General features: G+C 40.9%; 2 protein-coding genes across 18 annotated transcripts; one reads left to right on the forward strand and one right to left on the reverse strand.

Annotated features, from left to right (window-relative positions):
• The first annotated feature begins 4,034 nt into the window (after positions 1 to 4,034).
• Positions 4,035 to 13,966, forward strand: LOC127921939 (ciliary-associated calcium-binding coiled-coil protein 1-like). Of its 15 annotated transcripts, none has more exons than XM_052505557.1 (4): positions 4,409 to 4,723; positions 4,790 to 5,053; positions 5,959 to 6,117; positions 13,821 to 13,966. In XM_052505557.1, exons 1-4 carry the CDS (start codon positions 4,433 to 4,435, stop codon positions 13,902 to 13,904), a joined length of 798 nt encoding a protein of 265 aa, XP_052361517.1. In that variant the 5' UTR covers positions 4,409 to 4,432; the 3' UTR covers positions 13,905 to 13,966. The 15 variants fall into 15 exon arrangements, with proteins under 15 accessions (XP_052361529.1, XP_052361532.1, XP_052361517.1 ...); XM_052505558.1 differs by having other exon boundaries at positions 4,790 to 4,987; XM_052505561.1 differs by having other exon boundaries at positions 4,790 to 4,921.
• Positions 13,967 to 15,352: 1,386 nt separating this feature from the next.
• On the reverse strand, positions 15,353 to 22,909 carry LOC127921937 (uncharacterized). Of its 3 annotated transcripts, none has more exons than XR_008110058.1 (2): positions 22,585 to 22,909; positions 15,353 to 15,484 (listed from the first exon to the last, which is right to left on the reverse strand). XR_008110058.1 is itself a non-coding variant. In XM_052505554.1 (2 exons), exon 2 carries the CDS (start codon positions 17,389 to 17,391, stop codon positions 15,880 to 15,882), a length of 1,512 nt encoding a protein of 503 aa, XP_052361514.1. In that variant the 5' UTR covers positions 17,392 to 17,738; positions 22,585 to 22,909; the 3' UTR covers positions 15,491 to 15,879. The 3 variants fall into 3 exon arrangements, 1 of the variants encoding a protein (XP_052361514.1); XM_052505554.1 differs by lacking the exon at positions 15,353 to 15,484 and adding an exon at positions 15,491 to 17,738; XR_008110057.1 differs by lacking the exon at positions 15,353 to 15,484 and adding an exon at positions 18,523 to 19,507.
• Between the last annotated feature and the right edge of the window lie 91 nt (positions 22,910 to 23,000).

The raw sequence follows: 23,000 nt of genomic DNA on the forward strand, positions 1-23,000 counted from the left end.
AATAACATATCTCATTATCACAGCATGTATGGAGCCTATAATAACATATCTTATTATCACAGCATGTATGGAGCCTATAATAACATATCTCATTATCACAGCATGTATGGAGCCTATAATAACATCAGATCTCATTATCACAGCATGTATGGAGTCTATAATAATATCAGATCTCATTATCACAGCATGTATGGAGCCTATAATAACATGATATATTTTTATCACAGCATGTATGGAGCCTATAATAACATTATATCTCATTATCACAGCATGTATGGAGCCTATAATAACATTATATCTCATTATCACAGCATGTATGGAGCCTATAATAATATCAGATCTCATTATCACAGCATTTATGGAGCCTATAATAACATCAGATCTCATTATCACAACATGTATGGAGTCTATAACAACATCAGATCTCATTATCACAGCATTTATGGAGCTTATAATAACATTAGATCTCATTATCACAACATGTATGGAGTCTATAACAACATCAGAGCCCATTAAATTGATTTGTTCAGACAGAGCTCTTTTCTAGGAGCTGAACGTTCCAGGATGTGACATAATAAACTCCTCATCATTTCCAGATCGAGCTGTAGTATAGTGATTCATCCCTGACAGTCTGATGTGACATAATAGACTCCTCATCATTTCCAGATCGAGCTGTAGTATAGTGATTCATCCAGTTTGTGCGCTATAATGAATGAGTCTGATGTGACATATTTTACATTTACATTACATTTAAGTCATTTAGCAGACGCTCTTATCCAGAGCGACTTACAAATTGGTGCATTCACCTTATGACATCCAGTGGAACAGTCACTTTACAATAGTGCATCTAAATCTTAAATGGGGGTGAGAAGGATTACTTATCCTATCCTAGGTATTCCTTAAGAGGTGGGGTTTCAGGTGTCTCCGGAAGGTGGTGATTGACTCCGCTGTCCTGGCGTCGTGAGGAGTTTATTCCACCATTGGGGGGCCAGAGCAGCGAACAGTTTTGACTGGGCTGACACCTGGCGGGAACTGTACTTCCTCAGTGGTAGGGAGGCGAGCAGGCCAGAGGTGGATGAACTGTGCAGTGCCCTTGTTTGTGAGTGTAGGACCTGATCAGAGCCTGGAGGTACTGAGGTGCCGTTCCCCTCACAGCTCCGTAGGCAAGCACCATGGAGCCCAGCCAACAGCGAGTTGCAGTAATCCCCAGACGGGAGATGACAAGTGCCTGGATTAGGACCTGGTTGAGCCGCTTCCCTGTGAGGCAGGGTAAATGGTACTCTGCGGATGTTGTAGAGCATGAACCTACAGAACGGGCCACCTGCCTTGATGTTAGTTAGAAATATGACAGGTGTTGTGCCAGGATCACGCCAAGGTTCTTAGCGCTCTGGGAGGAGGACACAATGGAGTTGTCATCTTACCGTGATGGCGAGATCATGGAAGGGCAGTAATTCCCCGGGAGGAAGAGCAGCTCCGTCTTGCCGAGTTCAGCTTGAGGTGGTGATCCGTCTCCACACTGATATGTCTGCCAGACATGCAGAGATGCGGTGCCACCTGGTCATCAGACAGGGGAAAGGGAAGATTAATGTGTCTCGTCTGCATAGCAATGATAGGAGAGACCATGTGAGGTTATGACAGAGCCAATGGTGACTTGGTGTATAGCGAGAATAGGAGAGGGCCTAGAACAGAGCCCTGGGGACACCAGTGGTGAGAGCGCGTGGTGAGGAGACAGATTCTCGCCACGCCACCTGGTAGGAGCGACCTGTCAGGTAGGACGCAATCCAAGCGTGGGCCGCGCCAGCCAGAGATGCCCACTCTGGGAGAGGGTGGAGAGGAGGATCTGATGGTTCACAGTATCGAAGGCTGTCCTGGTCGATAGGTCTAGAAGGATGAGAGCAGAGGAGAGAGAGTTAGCTTTAGCGGTGCGGAGCGCCTCCATGATACAGAGAAGAGCAGTCACCAGTTGAATGACTAGTCTTGAAACCTGACTGATTTGGATCAAGAAGGTCATTCTGAGAATGTAGATAGCGGGAGAGCTGGCCAAGGTCTGTACACGGCACGTTCAAGAGTTTTGGAGAGAAAGAAAGAAGGGAACTGGTCTGTAGTTGTTGACATCGGAGGGATCGAATGTAGTCTTTTTTCAGAAGGGGTGTAACTCTCGCTCTCTTGAAGACGGAAGGGACGTAGCCAGCGGTCAGGGATGAGTTGATGAGCGAGGTGAGGTGCATGGGAGAAGGTCTCCGGAAATGGTCTGGAGAAGAGAGGAGGGGATAGGGTCAAGCATGGGCAGGTTGTTGGGCAAAAACCCGGCCGTCACAAGTTTTCCACCAAGATAACGCGAGATTTCATCTGGAGAGAGAGGGAGAAAGAGGTCAGAGCACAGGGTAGGGCAGTGTGAGCAGAACCAGCGGTGTCGTTTGACTTAGCAAACGAGGATCGGATGTCGTCGACCTTCTTTTCAAAATGGTTGACAAAGTCATCTGCAGAGAGGGAGGAGGGGAGGGGATTCAGGAGGGAGGAGAAGGTGGCAAAGAGCTTCCTAGGGTTAGAGGCAGAAGCTTGAAATTTAGAGTGGTAGAAAGTGGCTTCAGCAGCAGAGACAGAACAGGAAAATGTAGAGGAGGGAGCGAAAGGATGCCAGGTCCGCAGGGTTTTCAAGTTTTCCTCCATTTCCGCCTCGGCTGTATGGAGCCCTGTTCTGTGAGCTCGCAATGAGTCTCGAGCCACGGAGCGGGAGGAGGCCGAGCCGGCCTGGAGGATAGGGGGCATAGAGAGTCAAAGGATGCAGAAAGTGAGGGAGGAGGGTTGAGGAGGCAGAATCAGGAGATAGGTTGGAGAAGGTTTGAGCAGAGGGAAGAGATGATAGGATGGAAGAGAGAGATGTAGCAGGGGGAGAGAGAGTGAAGGTTGGGCTGGGCTCCCTGCGCGATACCATCCAGTAGGGGTAGTGTGGGAAGTGTTGGATGAGAGCGATCTCTAAAAGGATACAAGGTAGTGGTCGGAGACTTGGAGGGAGTCTGCAATGAGGTTAGTGGAAGAACAGCATCTAGTAAAGATAAGTAGGGGGAAGGTGAGAGGGTGAGGTCAAAGAGGATTATCAAAACTGTGGAAAGAAGGTGGCAAGAAATGAGTCAAGGTAGGCGTGGGGAGTTAAATCGCCCAGAACTGTGAGAGGTGAGCCGTCCTCAGGAAAGGAGCTTATCAAGGCATCAAGCTCATTGATGAACTCTCCGAGGGAACCTGGAGGGCGATAAATGATAAGGATGTTAAGCTTGAAATGGCTGGTAACTGTGACAGTATGGAATTCAAAGGAGGCGATAGACAGATGGGTAAGGGGAGAAAGAGAATGACCACTTGGGAGAGATGAGGAGTCGGTGCCACCACCCCGCTGACCAGTAGCTCTCGGGGTGTCACAACACGTATGGGCGGACATTAAAGAGAGAGCATTAGATGGCAGTGTTATCTGTGGTGATCCTGTTTAACATCAGTGCCATTATCAGGGACTGGAGGGAGGCTGCTGAGATGAACTCTGCCTTGTTATCACAGCATGTATCGGCAGTTCCAGAGGCTCGGAGACCTGGAACTCCACGTGGGTGCGTGCGCGCTGGGACCACCAGATTATTTGTTCAACGCAGGCCACGCGGTGTGGAGCGTTTGTATGGATAATAGACTCCTCATCATTTCCAGATCGAGCTGTAGTATAGTGATTCATCTCTGACAGTTTGGAGCTATAATGAATGAGTCTGATGTGACATAATACACTCCTCATCATTTCCAGATCGAGCTGTAGTATAGTGATTCATCCCTGACAGTTTGGAGCTATAATGAATGAGTCTGTTTGATTTCCCATTGATACCTTAACAAGGTCTGTTACCAGTTAATATGATCCTTTTCTTAATATATTCACAAGGCAAACATCCAACATATTCTACTGTAAGATCATGGGTGAGACTACAACCTCTGTTTCCTGAGCTTACTGTATTCCAGTTTGGACTATAGAGGTGATCAGCTCAGCAGACTTTAATAAACCCCGTTGGAAGAAGGCATGAATACTGATGACTACCTCCATTACATGACTCCTGTTGAACAGCATGAAGAGGTACTGTACTGTAGGACTACTGATGACTACCTCATTACATGACTCCTGTTGAACAGCATGAAGAGGTACTGTACTGTAGGACTACTGATGACTACCTCCATTACATGACTCCTGTTGACCAGCATGAAGAGGTACTGTACTGTAGGACTACTGATGACTACCTCCATTACATGACTCCTGTTGAACAGCAGGAAGAGGTACTGTACTGTAGGACTACTGATGACTACCTCCATTACATGACTCAGGAAGAGGACTTTGACTAACTGACTCCTGATGTTGAACAGCATGAAGATGGTACTGTACTGTAGGACTACTGATGACTACCTCCATTACATGACTCCTGTTGAACAGCATGAAGAGGTACTGTACTGTAGGACTACTGATGACTACCTCCATTACATGACTCCTGTTGAACAGCATGAAGAGGTACTGTACTGTAGGACTACTGATGACTACCTCCATTACATGACTCCTGTTGAACAGCATGAAGAGGTACTGTACTGTAGGACTACTGATGACTACCTCCATTACATGACTCCTGTTGAACAGCATGAAGAGGTACTGTACTGTAGGACTACTGATGACTACCTCCATTACATGACTCCTGTTGAACAGCATGAAGAGGTACTGTACTGTAGGACTACTGATGACTACCTCCATTACATGACTCATGTTGACCAGCAGGAAGAGGTACTGTACTGTAGGACTACTGATGACTACCTCCATTACATGACTCCTGTTGAACAGCATGAAGAGGTACTGTACTGTAGGACTACTGATGACTACCTCCATTACATGACTCATGTTGACCAGCAGGAAGAGGTACTGTACTGTAGGACTACTGATGACTACCTCCATTACATGACTCCTGTTGAACAGCATGAAGAGGTACTGTACTGTAGGACTACTGATGACTACCTCCATTACATGACTCCTGTTGAACAGCATGAAGAGGTACTGTACTGTAGGACTACTGATGACTACCTCCATTACATGACTCCTGTTGAACAGCAGAAGAAGAGGTACTGATACTACCTCATTACATGACTGTTACCATGGGCTCTGCTTAGGACTACTGATGACTCACAGCTGATGTTTTTATATTTTCATGACTATCTGATTTGAAAAGAAAGTAATTAATAAATAGTACATATTGTATTATTGTGACTACTATTATTTCTGTTGAACAGTTAGTGTCTACTATTCCAAAACTCCTATTCCAAGTCAGTGATTCTGCTATTTCCCATAAGACAGCAGGTGGGTACTGTACTGTAGGACACTGTTGAAGACCTCTTCACTGAGAACTGAAGCTATGACTGATCAATGTGTTACCACGACTACTAGTACATTTACCACAACGGTTGATTTGAACATGTAGCAACAGAATGTCTGTACTGTAGGGACAGAGGACCAGCCTGACTGATAGGTGGTGTTCTGTTGACCCATAGGACCAGTCTGTCAGGTGGGTGTTCTGTTGACCCAGGGAAGAGGACCAGCCTGTCTGATAGGTGGTGTTCTGTTACCCAGGGACAGATTTGACCAGCCTGTCTGATAGGTGACAGAGGACCTGTTGATAGGTGGGACTGTTGAGGACCAGCCTGTCTGATAGGTGGTGTTCTGTTGACCCAGGGACAGAGGACCAGCCTGTCTGATAGGTGGTGTTCTGTTGACCCAGGGACAGAGGACCAGCCTGTCTGATAGGTGGTGTTCTGTTGACCCAGGGACAGAGGACCAGCCTGTCTGATAGGTGGTGTTCTGTTGACCCAGGGACAGAGGACCAGCCTGTCTGATAGGTGGTGTTCTGTTGACCCAGGGACAGAGGACCAGCCTGTCTGATAGGTGGTGTTCTGTTGACCCAGGGACAGAGGACCAGCCAGGAGGAGGATGGAGGGGTACCAGGTGAAACAGCTCTGGAGCAGGAGAAGGAGAACAAGGCTACAGGGTTGGAAGGATACAACGTTCAGGATGTCAAAGACGTGCTGGGAGACATGACCAAAGAGATGCTGGGAACCCTACAGGTAGGATTTCATGATGAATCTGAATCCTTTAAAGCTGTAGTTTTTATTGAAATAAACAACCTTCATGTATTCTGGTGTTTCGTACATTTGAATTTGATCATTGTGACCCACCCACCCACCCACCCACCCACCCACTGACATACTGGCTGACTGTCTATGTGAACAGGGAATACAAGAGTTTAGCTCAGTTACCTTAGCTTTCTTGGGAACAGGAACAATGGTGGCCCTCTTGAAGCATGTGAGAACAGCAGACTGGTATAGGGATTGATTGAATATGTCCGTAAACACACCAGCCAGCTGGTCTGCGCATGCTCTGAGGGCGCGGCTGGGGATGCCGTCTGGGCCTGCAGCCTTGCGAGGGTTAACACGTTTAAATGTCTTACTCACCTCGGCTGCAGTGAAGGAGAGACCGCATGTTTTGGTTGCAGGCCGTGTCAGTGGCACTGTATTGTCCTCAAAGCGGGCTTTCAGTTTGACGCGAATGCTGCCATCAATCCACGGTTTCTGGTTAGGGAATGTTTTAATCGTTGCTATGGGAACGACATCTTCAACGCACGTTCTAATGAACTCGCACACCGAATCAGCGTATTTGTCAATGTTGTTATCTGATGTAATACGAAATCTTGGACGTCTTGGAGTGTGGAGTCAGCTTGGTCGGACCAGCGTTGGACAGACCTCAGCGTGGGAGTGACTGTCTATGTTGTATACTGACTGACATACTGACTGACATACTGACTGACATACTGACTGACATACTGACTGACTGACTGACTGACTGACTGACTGACATACTGACTGACATACTGACTGACTGACATACTGACTGACTGACATACTGACTGACTGACATACTGACTGACATACTGACTGACTGACATACTGACTGACTGACTGACTGACTGACTGACTGACTGACATACTGACTGACATACTGACATACTGACTGACTGACTGACTGACTGACTGACTGACTGACTGACATACTGACTGACTGACTGACTGACTGACTGACTGACTGACTGACTGACTGACTGACTGACATACTGACTGACTGACTGACTGACTGACTGACTGACTGACTGACATACTGACTGACTGACTGACATACTGACTGACATACTGACTGACATACTGACATACTGACTGACTGACTGACTGACTGACTGACTGACTGACTGACTGACTGACTGACATACTGACTGACTGACTGACTGACTGACTTACTGACATACTGACTGACTGACTGACTGACTGACTGACTGACTGACTGACTGACATACTGACTGACATACTGACTGACTGACATACTGACTGACATACTGACTGACTGACTGACTGACTGACTGACTGACATACTGACTGACATACTGACTGACATACTGACTGACATACTGACTGACATACTGACTGACTGACTGACTGACTGACTGACTGACTGACTGACTGACTGACTGACTGACATACTGACTGACTGACTGACTGACTGACTGACTGACATGACTGACATACTGACTGACTGACTTGACTGACTGACTGACTGACTGACATACTGACTGACATACTGACTGACTGACATACTGACTGACATACTGACTGACTGACTGACATACTGACTGACTGACATACTGACTGACATACTGACTGACTGACATACTGACTGACTGACTGACATGACTGACTGACTGACTGACTGACATACTGACTGACTGACTGACTGACTGACTGACTGACATGACTGACTGACTGACTGACTGACATACTGACTGACATACTGACTGACATACTGACTGACTGACTGACTGACTGACTGACTGACTGACATACTGACTGACTGACATACTGACTGACTGACTGACTGACATACTGACTGACTGACTGACTGACTGACATACTGACTGACTGACTGACTGACTGACATGACTGACTGACTGACATACTGACTGACATGACTGACTGACTGACTGACATACTGACTGACTGACATACTGACTGACATACTGACTGACTGACATACTGACTGACTGACTGACATACTGACTGACTGACTGACTGACATACTGACTGACATACTGACTGACTGACTGACTGACTGACTGACTGACTGACTGACTGACTGACATACTGACTGACTGACTGACTGACTGACATACTGACTGACTGACTGACTGACTGACTGACTGACTGACTGACTGACTGACATACTGACTGACATACTGACTGACTGATGACTGACTGACTGACTGACTGACTGACTGACTGACATACTGACTGACATACTGACTGACATACTGACTGACTGATTGACACACTGACTGACTGACTGACTGACTGACATACTGACTGACTGACTGACTGACATACTGACTGACTGACTGACTGACATACTGACTGACATACTGACTGACTGACTGACATACTGACTGACATACTGACTGACATACTGACTGACATACTGACTGACATACTGACATACTGACTGACATACTGACTGACTGACTGACACACTGACTGACTGACTGACTGACTGACTGACTGACATACTGACTGACATACTGACTGACTGACTGACTGACTGACTGACATACTGACTGACTGACTGACATACTGACTGACATACTGACTGACATACTGACTGACATACTGACTGACATACTGACATACTGACTGACATACTGACTGACTGACTGACTGACTGACATACTGACTGACACACTGACTGACTGACTGACTGACTGACTGACTGACTGACATACTGACTGACATACTGACTGACATACTGACTGACTGACATACTGACATACTGACTGACTGACTGACTGACTGACTGACTGACTGACTGACTGACTGACTGACTGACTGACATACTGACTGACTGACTGACATTTTGACTGACATACTGACTGACTGACTGACTGACATACTGACTGACATACTGACTGACATACTGACTGACTGACTGACTGACATACTGACTGACTGACTGACATTTTGACTGACATACTGACTGACTGACTGACATACTGACTGACATATTGACTGACATACTGACATACTGACTGACTGACTGACTGACACACTGACTGACTGACTGACATATTGACTGACATACTGACTGACATACTGACTGACTGACTGACATTTTTTTATTTTTTTTATTTAACCAGGTAGGCTAGTTGAGAACACCTTTATTTAACCAGGTAGGATAGTTGAGAACACCTTTATTTAACCAGGTAGGCTAGTTGAGAACAAGTTCTCATTTGCAACTGCGACCTGGTCAAGATAAAGCATAGCAGTGTGAACAGACAACACAGAGTTACACATGGAGTAAACAACAACACAGAGTTACACATGGAGTAAACAATTAACAAGTCAATAACACAGTAGAAAAAAAGGGGAGTCTATATACATTGTGTGCAAAAGGCATGAGGAGGTAGGCGAATAATTACAATATTGCAGATTAACACTGGAGTGATAAATGGTGTGCAAAAGAGCAGAAAAGTAAATAGATAAAAACTGTGGGGATGAGGTAGGTGAAAATGGGTGGGCTATTTACCAATAGGTTATGTACAGCTGCAGCGATCGGTTAGCTGCTCAGATAGCTGATGTTTGAAATTGGTGAGGGAGATAAAAGTCTCCAACTGACTTACTGACTGACTGACTGACATACTGACTGACTGACTGACATACTGACTGACTGACTGACTGACTGACTGACTGACTGACATACTGACTGACATACTGACTGACTGACATACTGACTGACATACTGACTGACTGACTGACATACTGACTGACATACTGACTGACATACTGACTGACTGACATACTGACTGACATACTGACTGACATACTGACTGACATACTGACTGACTGACATACTGACTGACATACTGACTGACTGACTGACATACTGACTGACTGACATACTGACTGACATACTGACTGACTGACTGACATACTGACTGACTGACTGACTGACATACTGACTGACTGACTGACTGACTGACTGACATACTGACTGACTGACTGACTGACTGACATACTGACTGACTGACTGACACACTGACTGACTGACTGACTGACTGACTGACTGACTGACATGACTGACTGACTGACATACTGACTGACTGACTGACACACTGACTGACTGACTGACTGACATACTGACTGACTGACTGACTGACTGACATACTGACTGACTGACTGACTGACACTGACTGACTGACTGACTGACTGACTGACATACTGACTGACTGACTGACATACTGACTGACTGACTGACTGACTGACTGACATACTGACTGACATACTGACTGACATACTGACTGACATACTGACATACTGACTGACTGACTGACTGACTGACTGACTGACTGACTGACTGACTGACATACTGACTGACACACTGACTGACTGACTGACTGACAGACATACTGACTGACATACTGACTGACATACTGACTGACATACTGACTGACTGACATACTGACATACTGACATACTGACTGACATACTGACTGACTGACTGACTGACTGACTGACATACTGACTGACATACTGACTGACTGACTGACATTTTGACTGACATACTGACTGACTGACTGACTGACATACTGACTGACATACTGACTGACTGACTGACTGACTGACTGACTGACATACTGACTGACATACTGACTGACATACTGACTGACTGACTGACATTTTGACTGACATATTGACTGACATACTGACATACTGACTGACTGACTGACTGACACACTGACTGACTGACTGACATATTGACTGACATACTGACTGACATACTGACTGACTGACTGACATACTGACTGACACACTGACTGACTGACTGACATATTGACTGACATACTGACTGACATACTGACTGACTGACTGACATACTGACTGACTGACATTTTGACTGACATACTGACTGACACACTGACTGACTGACTGACATATTGACTGACATACTGACTGACATACTGACTGACTGACTGACATACTGACTGACTGACATTTTGACTGACATACTGACTGACTGACTGACATACTGACTGACATATTGACTGACATACTGACATACTGACTGACTGACTGACTGACACACTGACTGACTGACTGACATATTGACTGACATACTGACTGACTGACTGACATACTGACTGACATATTGACTGACATACTGACTGACTGACTGACATACTGACTGACTGACTGACTGACATACTGACTGACTGACATATTGACTGACATACTGACTGACTGACTGACATACTGACTGACTGACTGACTGACATACTGACTGACATACTGACTGACTGACTGACTGACTGACTGACATATTGACTGACATACTGACTGACTGACTGACATACTGACTGACTGACATATTGACTGACATACTGACTGACTGACTGACATACTGACTGACTGACTGACTGACATACTGACTGACTGACATACTGACTGACATACTGACTGACATACTGACTGACATACTGACTGACTGACATACTGACTGACATACTGACTGACTGACATACTGACTGACATACTGACTGACTGACATACTGACTGACATACTGACTGACTGACAGACATACTGACTGACTGACATACTGACTGACATACTGACTGACTGACTGACATACTGACTGACATACTGACTGACATACTGACTGACATACTGACTGACTGACATACTGACTGACTGACATACTGACTGACATACTGACTGACTGACATACTGACTGACATACTGACTGACATACTGACTGACTGACATACTGACTGACATACTGACTGACTGACAGACATACTGACTGACTGACATACTGACTGACATACTGACTGACAGACATACTGACTGACTGACATACTGACTGACTGACTGACATACTGACTGACTGACAGACATACTGACTGACTGACTGACTGACATACTGACTGACTGACTGACATACTGACTGACTGACTGACATACTGACTGACTGACACACTGACTGACATACTGACTGACTGACATACTGACTGACTGACATACTGACTGACTGACATACTGACTGACATACTGACTGACATACTGACTGACTGACTGACTGACTGACTGACGGACTGACTGACTGACATACTGACTGACTGACATACTGACTGACTGACATACTGACTGACATACTGACTGACATACTGACTGACATACTGACTGACTGACATACTGACTGACATACTGACTGACTGACATACTGACTGACATGACTGACTGACTGACTGACTGACATACTGACTGACTGACAGACATACTGACTGACTGACATACTGACTGACTGACTGACTGACTGACATACTGACTGACATACTGACTGACATACTGACTGACATACTGACTGACATACTGACTGACTGACTGACATACTGACTGACATACTGACTGACATACTGACTGACATACTGACTGACTGACTGACATACTGACTGACATACTGACTGACTGTCTATGTTTTATACTGACTGACATACTGACTGACTGTCTATGTTTTATACTGACTGACATACTGACTGACATACTGACTGACATACTGACTGAAATACTGACATACTGACTGACTTACTGACTGACTGACTTACTGACATACTGACTGACTGTCTATGACATACTGACTGACATACTGACTGAAATACTGACTGACTTACTGACTGACATACTGACTGACTGTCTATGTTTTATACTGACTGACATACTGACTGACATACTGACTGACTGTCTATGTTGTATACTGACTGACATACTGACTGACATACTGACTGACTGTCTATGTTGTACACTGACTGACTGACATACTGACTGACTGACATACTGACTGACTGACATACTGACTGACTGACATACTGACTGACATACTGACTGACTGACTGACATACTGACTGACTGACTGACATACTGACTGACTGACATATGACTGACATACTGGGGAATACTGACTGAGCCATGGGGAATGACAGAGCCTGGGGAATACACTCTATGGGGGATACTGACTGACTGACATACACTGAGCTGAATACACGGAGCCTGGGGAATACACTGAGCCAGGGGGAATACACTGAGCCAGGGGGAATACACTGAGCCAGGGGAATACACAGAGCCAGGGGGAATGAGCCTGGGGAATACTGACTGGAGCCAGGGGGAATACACAGAGCCAGGGGGAATACACGGAGCCAGGGGGAATACACGGAGCCAGGGATATACACAGAGCCAGGGGGAATACACGGAGCCAGGGGGAATACACGGAACCAGGGGGAATACACGGAGCCAGGGGGAATACACAGAGCCAGGGGAATACACGGAGCCAGGGGAATACACGGAGCCGGGGGGAATACACGGAGCCGGGGGGAATACACGGAGCCAGGGGGATACACGGAGCCAGGGGGAATACACGGAGCCAGGGGGAATACACAGAGACAGGGGGAATACACGGAGCCTGGGGGAATACACGGAACCAGGGGGAATACACGGAACCAGGGGGAATACACGGAGCCAGGGGGAATACACGGAGCCAGGGGGAATACACGGAGCCAGGGGGAATACACGGAGCCAGGGGGAATACACTGTCTTTTGGATGACAACGTTGAAACACTCTTCATGTGGTAAATAATGAGTCATTATCCAAACTATTATCAATGGCTTTCCTCTTGTGTTGTTACAGGCTGAATTCACAGAGAAGCTGAGAGTCCAGGAGGAGAGTTTCAGTACCAGACTAGAACCACTGAAACATTCTGCCTGCAAATAGCTACAATAGCTACAATACACCTCATAGTATAACATATCCATTATGAACACAATGCACCACACAGTCTATAACATATCCACTATGAACACAATACACCTCATAGTATAACATATCCACTATGAACACAATACACCTCATAGTATAACATATCCATTATGAACACAATACACCTCATAGTATAACATATCCACTATGAACACAATACACCACACAGTCTATAATATATCCACTATCAACACAATACACCACACAGTCTATAACATATCCACAATACACCACACAGTCTATAATATATACACAATACACCACACAGTCTATAACATATCCACAATACACCACACAGTCTATAATATATACACAATACACCACACAGTCTATAATATATCCACAATACACCACACAGTCTATAATATATCCACAATACACCACACAGTCTATAATATATCCACAATACACCACACAGTCTATAACATATCCACAATACACCACACAGTCTATAATATATCCACAATACACCACACAGTCTATAATATATCCACAATACACCACACAGTCTATAATATATCCACAATACACCACACAGTCTATAATATATCCACAATACACCACACAGTCTATAACATATCCACAATACACCACACAGTCTATAATATATCCACAATACACCACACAGTCTATAATATATACACAATACACCACACAGTCTATAATATATCCACAATACACCACACAGTCTATAATATATCCACAATACACCACACAGTCTATAATATATCCACAATACACCACACAGTCTATAATATATCCACAATACACCACACAGTCTATAATATATCCACAATACACCACACAGTCTATAATATATCCACAATACACCACACAGTCTATAATATATACACAATACACCACACAGTCTATAATATATACACAATACACCACACAGTCTATAATATATACACAATACACCACACAGTCTATAATATATACACAATACACCACACAGTCTATAACATATCCACAATACACCACACAGTCTATAATATATACACAATACACCACACAGGCTATTACATATCCACTATGAACACAATACACCACACAGTCTATAATATATACACAATACACCACACAGTCTATAATATATACACAATACACCACACAGTCTATAATATATCCACTATGAACACAATGCACCACACAGTCTATAACATATCCACAATACACCACACAGTCTATAATATATCCACAATAACCACACAGTCTATAATATATCCACAATACACCACACAGTCTATAACATATCCACTATGTACACAATACACCACACAGTCTATAATATATCCACAATACACCACACAGTCTATAATATATCCACAATACACCACACAGTCTATAATATATCCACAATACACCACACAGTCTATAATATATCCACTATGAACACAATGCACCACACAGTCTATAACATATCCACAATACACCACACAGTCTATAATATATCCACAATACACCACACAGTCTATAATATATCCACAATACACCACACAGTCTATAACATATCCACTATGAACACAATACACCTCATAGTATAACATATCCACAATACACCACACAGTCTATAATATATCCACACAGTCTATAACATATCCACTATGAACACAATACACCACACAGTCTATAATATATCCACAATACACCACACAGTATATAATATATACACAATACACCACACAGTCTATAATATATCCACAATACACCACACAGTCTATAACATATCCACAATACACCACACAGTCTATAACATATCCACAATACACCACACAGTCTATAATATATACACAATACACCACACAGTCTATAACATATCCACAATACACCACACAGTCTATAATATATACACAATACACCACACAGTCTATAATATATCCACAATACACCACACAGTCTATAATATATACACAATACACCACACAGTCTATAATATATCCACACAGTCTATAATATATCCACTATGAACACAATACACCACACAGTCTATAATATATCCACAATACACCACACAGTCTATAATATATCCACAATACACCACACAGTCTATAATATATACACAATACACCACACAGTCTATAATATATACACAATACACCACACAGTCTATAATATATACACAATACACCACACAGTCTATAATATATCCACAATACACCACACAGTCTATAATATATACACAATACACCACACAGTCTATAATATATCCACAATACACCACACAGTCTATAATATATCCACTATGAACACAATACACCACACAGTCTATAATATATCCACAATACACCACACAGTCTATAATATATCCACAATACACCACACAGTCTATAATATATACACAATACACCACACAGTCTATAATATATCCACTATGAACACAATACACCACACAGTCTATAATATATCCACAATACACCACACAGTCTATAATATATACACAATACACCACACAGTCTATAATATATCCACAATACACCACACAGTCTATAATATATCCACAATACACCACACAGTCTATAATATATACACAATACACCACACAGTCTATAATATATCCACAATACACCACACAGTCTATAATATATCCACAATACACCACACAGTCTATAATATATACACAATACACCACACAGTCTATAATATATACACAATACACCACACAGTCTATAACATATCCACTATGAACACAATACACCACACAGTCTATAATATATACACAATACACCACACAGTCTATAACATATCCACAATACACCACACAGTCTATAATATATACACAATACACCACACAGTCTATAATATATCCACTATGAACACAATACACCACACAGTCTATAATATATCCACTATGAACACAATACACCACACAGTCTATAATATATACACAATACACCACACAGTCTATAACATATCCACAATACACCACACAGTCTATAATATATCCACTATGAACACAATGCACCACACAGTCTATAATATATCCACTATGAACACAATACACCACACAGTCTATAATATATCCACTATGAACACAATGCACCACACAGTCTATAATATATCCACTATGAACACAATACACCACACAGTCTATAATATATACACAATACACCACACAGTCTATAACATATCCACTATGAACACAATACACCACACAGTCTATAATATATGCACAATACACCACACAGTCTATAATATATCCACTATGAACACAATGCACCACACAGTCTATAACATATCCACAATACACCACACAGTCTATAACATATCCACAATACACCACACAGTCTATAATATATCCACTATGAACACAATGCACCACACAGTCTATAATATATCCACAATACACCACACAGTCTATAATATATCCACTATGAACACAATACACCACACAGTCTATAATATATCCACTATGAACACAATACACCTCATAGTATAACATATCCACAATACACCACACAGTCTATAATATATCCACTATGAACACAATACACCACATAGTATAACATATCCACAATACACCACACAGTCTATAATATATCCACTATGAACACAATACACCACACAGTCTATAATATATCCACAATACACCACACAGTCTATAATATATCCACAATACACCACACAGTCTATAATATATCCACTATGAACACAATGCACCACACAGTCTATAACATATCCACAATACACCACACAGTCTATAATATATCCACAATACACCACACAGTCTATAATATATCCACAATACACCACACAGTCTATAACATATCCACTATGAACACAATACACCTCATAGTATAACATATCCACAATACACCACACAGTCTATAATATATCCACACAGTCTATAACATATCCACTATGAACACAATACACCACACAGTCTATAATATATCCACAATACACCACACAGTCTATAATATATACACAATACACCACACAGTCTATAACATATCCACAATACACCACACAGTCTATAATATATACACAATACACCACACAGTCTATAACATATCCACAATACACCACACAGTCTATAATATATACACAATACACCACACAGTCTATAACATATCCACAATACACCACACAGTCTATAATATATCCACACAGTCTATAACATATCCACTATGAACACAATACACCACACAGTCTATAATATATCCACAATACACCACACAGTCTATAATATATACACAATACACCACACAGTCTATAACATATCCACAATACACCACACAGTCTATAATATATACACAATACACCACACAGTCTATAATATATCCACAATACACCACACAGTCTATAACATATCCACAATACACCACACAGTCTATAATATATACACAATACACCACACAGTCTATAATATATCCACAATACACCACACAGTCTATAATATATCCACTATGAACACAATACACCACACAGTCTATAATATATACACAATACACCACACAGTCTATAATATATACACAATACACCACACAGTCTATAACATATCCACAATACACCACACAGTCTATAATATATACACAATACACCACACAGTCTATAATATATACACCACACAGTCTATAATATATACACAATACACCACACAGTCTATAACATATCCACAATACACCACACAGTCTATAATATATCCACACAGTCTATAACATATCCACTATGAACACAATACACCACACAGTCTATAATATATCCACAATACACCACACAGTCTATAATATATACACAATACACCACACAGTCTATAATATATACACAATACACCACACAGTCTATAATATATACACAATACACCACACAGTCTATAATATATACACAATACACCACACAGTCTATAACATATCCACAATACACCACACAGTCTATAATATATACACAATACACCACACAGGCTATTACATATCCACTATGAACACAATACACCACACAGTCTATAATATATACACAATACACCACACAGTCTATAATATATACACAATACACCACACAGTCTATAATATATCCACTATGAACACAATGCACCACACAGTCTATAACATATCCACAATACACCACACAGTCTATAACATATCCACTATGAACACAATACACCACACAGTCTATAATATATCCACAATAACCACACAGTCTATAATATATCCACAATACACCACACAGTCTATAACATATCCACTATGTACACAATACACCACACAGTCTATAATATATCCACAATACACCACACAGTCTATAATATATCCACAATACACCACACAGTCTATAATATATCCACAATACACCACACAGTCTATAATATATACACAATACACCACACAGTCTATAATATATCCACTATGAACACAATACACCACACAGTCTATAATATATCCACAATACACCACACAGTCTATAATATATCCACTATGAACACAATGCACCACACAGTCTATAACATATCCACAATACACCACACAGTCTATAATATATCCACAATACACCACACAGTCTATAATATATCCACAATACACCACACAGTCTATAACATATCCACTATGAACACAATACACCTCATAGTATAACATATCCACAATACACCACACAGTCTATAATATATCCACACAGTCTATAACATATCCACTATGAACACAATACACCACACAGTCTATAATATATCCACAATACACCACACAGTCTATAATATATACACAATACACCACACAGTCTATAATATATACACAATACACCACACAGTCTATAACATATCCACAATACACCACACAGTCTATAATATATACACAATACACCACACAGTCTATAACATATCCACAATACACCACACAGTCTATAATATATACACAATACACCACACAGTCTATAACATATCCACAATACACCACACAGTCTATAATATATCCACACAGTCTATAACATATCCACTATGAACACAATACACCACACAGTCTATAATATATCCACAATACACCACACAGTCTATAATATATCCACAATACACCACACAGTCTATAATATATACACAATACACCACACAGTCTATAATATATACACAATACACCACACAGTCTATAATATATACACAATACACCACACAGTCTATAACATATCCACAATACACCACACAGTCTATAATATATACACAATACACCACACAGTCTATAACATATCCACTATGAACACAATACACCACACAGTCTATAATATATACACAATACACCACACAGTCTATAATATATACACAATACACCACACAGTCTATAACATATCCACAATACACCACACAGTCTATAATATATACACAATACACCACACAGTCTATAACATATACACAATACACCACACAGTCTATAATATATACACAATACACCACACAGTCTATAACATATCCACAATACACCACACAGTCTATAATATATCCACACAGTCTATAACATATCCACTATGAACACAATACACCACAGTCTATAATATATCCACAATACACCACACAGTCTATAATATATACACAATACACCACACAGTCTATAATATATACACAATACACCACACAGTCTATAATATATACACAATACACCACACAGTCTATAATATATACACAATACACCACACAGTCTATAACATATCCACAATACACCACACAGTCTATAATATATACACAATACACCACACAGTCTATACACAATACACCACACAGTCTATAATATATACACAATACACCACACAGTCTATAATATATACACAATACACCACACAGTCTATAATATATCCACTATGAACACAATGCACCACACAGTCTATAACATATCCACAATACACCACACAGTCTATAACATATCCACTATGAACACAATACACCACACAGTCTATAATATATCCACAATAACCACACAGTCTATAATATATCCACAATACACCACACAGTCTATAACATATCCACTATGACACAATACACCTCACAGTATAAATATCCACTATGTACACAATACACCACACAGTCTATAATATATCCACAATACACCACACAGTCTATAATATATACACAATACACCACACAGTCTATAATATATCATAACAATACACCACACAGTCTATAATATATCCACAATACACCACACAGTCTATAATATATCCACAATACACCACACAGTCTATAATATATCCACAATACACCACACAGTCTATAATATATACACAATACACCACACAGTCTATAATATATCCACAATACACCACACAGTCTATAACATATCCACTATGAACACAATACACATAGTATAACATATCCACAATACACCACACAGTCTATAATATATCCACACAGTCTATAACATATCCACTATGAACACAATACACCACACAGTCTATAATATATCCACAATACACCACACAGTCTATAATATATACACAATACACCACACAGTCTATAATATATACACAATACACCACACAGTCTATAACATATCCACAATACACCACACAGTCTATAATATATACACAATACACCACACAGTCTATAACATATATCCACAGTCTATAATATATACACAATACACCACACAGTCTATAACATATCCACAATACACCACACAGTCTATAATATATCCACTATGAACACAATACACCACACAGTCTATAATATATCCACAATACACCACACAGTCTATAATATATCCACAATACACCACACAGTCTATAAATATATACACCACACAGTCTATAATATATACACAATACACCACACAGTCTATAACATATCCACAATACACCACACAGTCTATAATATATACACAATACACCACACAGTCTATAATATATACACAATACACCACACAGTCTATAACATATCCACAATACACCACACAGTCTATAATATATACACAATACACCACACAGTCTATAATATATCCACAATACACCACACAGTCTATCCACACAGTCTATAATATATACTATGAACACAATACACCACACAGTCTATAATATATCCACAATACACCACACAGTCTATAACATATCCACTATGAACACAATACACCACACAGTCTATAATATATCCACAATACACCACACAGTCTATAATATATCCACAATACACCACACAGTCTATAATATAACACAATACACCACACAGTATATAACATATCCACTATGTACACAATACACCACACAGTCTATAATATATCCACAATACACCACACAGTCTATAATATATACACAATACACCACACAGTCTATAACATATCCACAATACACCACACAGTCTATAACATATCCACAATACACCACACAGTCTATAATATATACACAATACACCACACAGTCTATAACATATCCACAATACACCACACAGTCTATAATATATACACAATACACCACACAGTCTATAACATATCCACAATACACCACACAGTCTATAATATATCCACACAGTCTATAATATATCCACTATGAACACAATGCACCACACAGTCTATAACATATCCACAATACACCACACAGTCTATAACATATCCACTATGAACACAATACACCACACAGTCTATAATATATCCACAATAACCACACAGTCTATAATATATCCACAATACACCACACAGTCTATAACATATCCACTATGAACACAATACACCTCATAGTATAACATATCCACTATGTACACAATACACCACACAGTCTATAATATATCCACAATACACCACACAGTCTATAATATATACACAATACACCACACAGTCTATAATATATCCACTATGAACACAATACACCACACAGTCTATAATATATCCACAATACACCACACAGTCTATAATATATCCACAATACACCACACAGTCTATAATATATCCACAATACACCACACAGTCTATAATATATACACAATACACCACACAGTCTATAATATATACACAATACACCACACAGTCTATAACATATCCACTATGAACACAATACACCTCATAGTATAAATATATACACCACACAATACACCACACAGTCTATAATATATCCACTATGAACACAATACACCACACAGTCTATAATATA

This window comes from Oncorhynchus keta, unplaced genomic scaffold (genome assembly GCF_023373465.1).
Source record: "Oncorhynchus keta strain PuntledgeMale-10-30-2019 unplaced genomic scaffold, Oket_V2 Un_contig_2403_pilon_pilon, whole genome shotgun sequence".
Lineage (NCBI taxonomy): Eukaryota > Metazoa > Chordata > Actinopteri > Salmoniformes > Salmonidae > Oncorhynchus > Oncorhynchus keta.

What these genes read in the sequence shown, in the direction of transcription:
- LOC127921939 (XM_052505557.1), top strand. Translation starts at nt 4,433, where the DNA reads ATGACTCCTGTTGAACAGCATGAAGAGGTACTGTACTGTAGGACTACT. An exon ending in CTGTTGAACAGCATGAAGAG is followed by an intron (nt 4,724 to 4,789) that starts GTACTGTACTGT and finishes CAGCAGGAAGAG; the next exon opens with GTACTGTACTGTAGGACTAC. An exon ending in CTGTTGAACAGCATGAAGAG is followed by an intron (nt 5,054 to 5,958) that starts GTACTGTACTGT and finishes CTGTTGACCCAG; the next exon opens with GGACAGAGGACCAGCCAGGA.
- LOC127921937 (XM_052505554.1), bottom strand. Translation starts at nt 17,391, where the DNA reads ATGTTATACTATGAGGTGTATTGTGTTCATAGTGGATATATTATAGAC.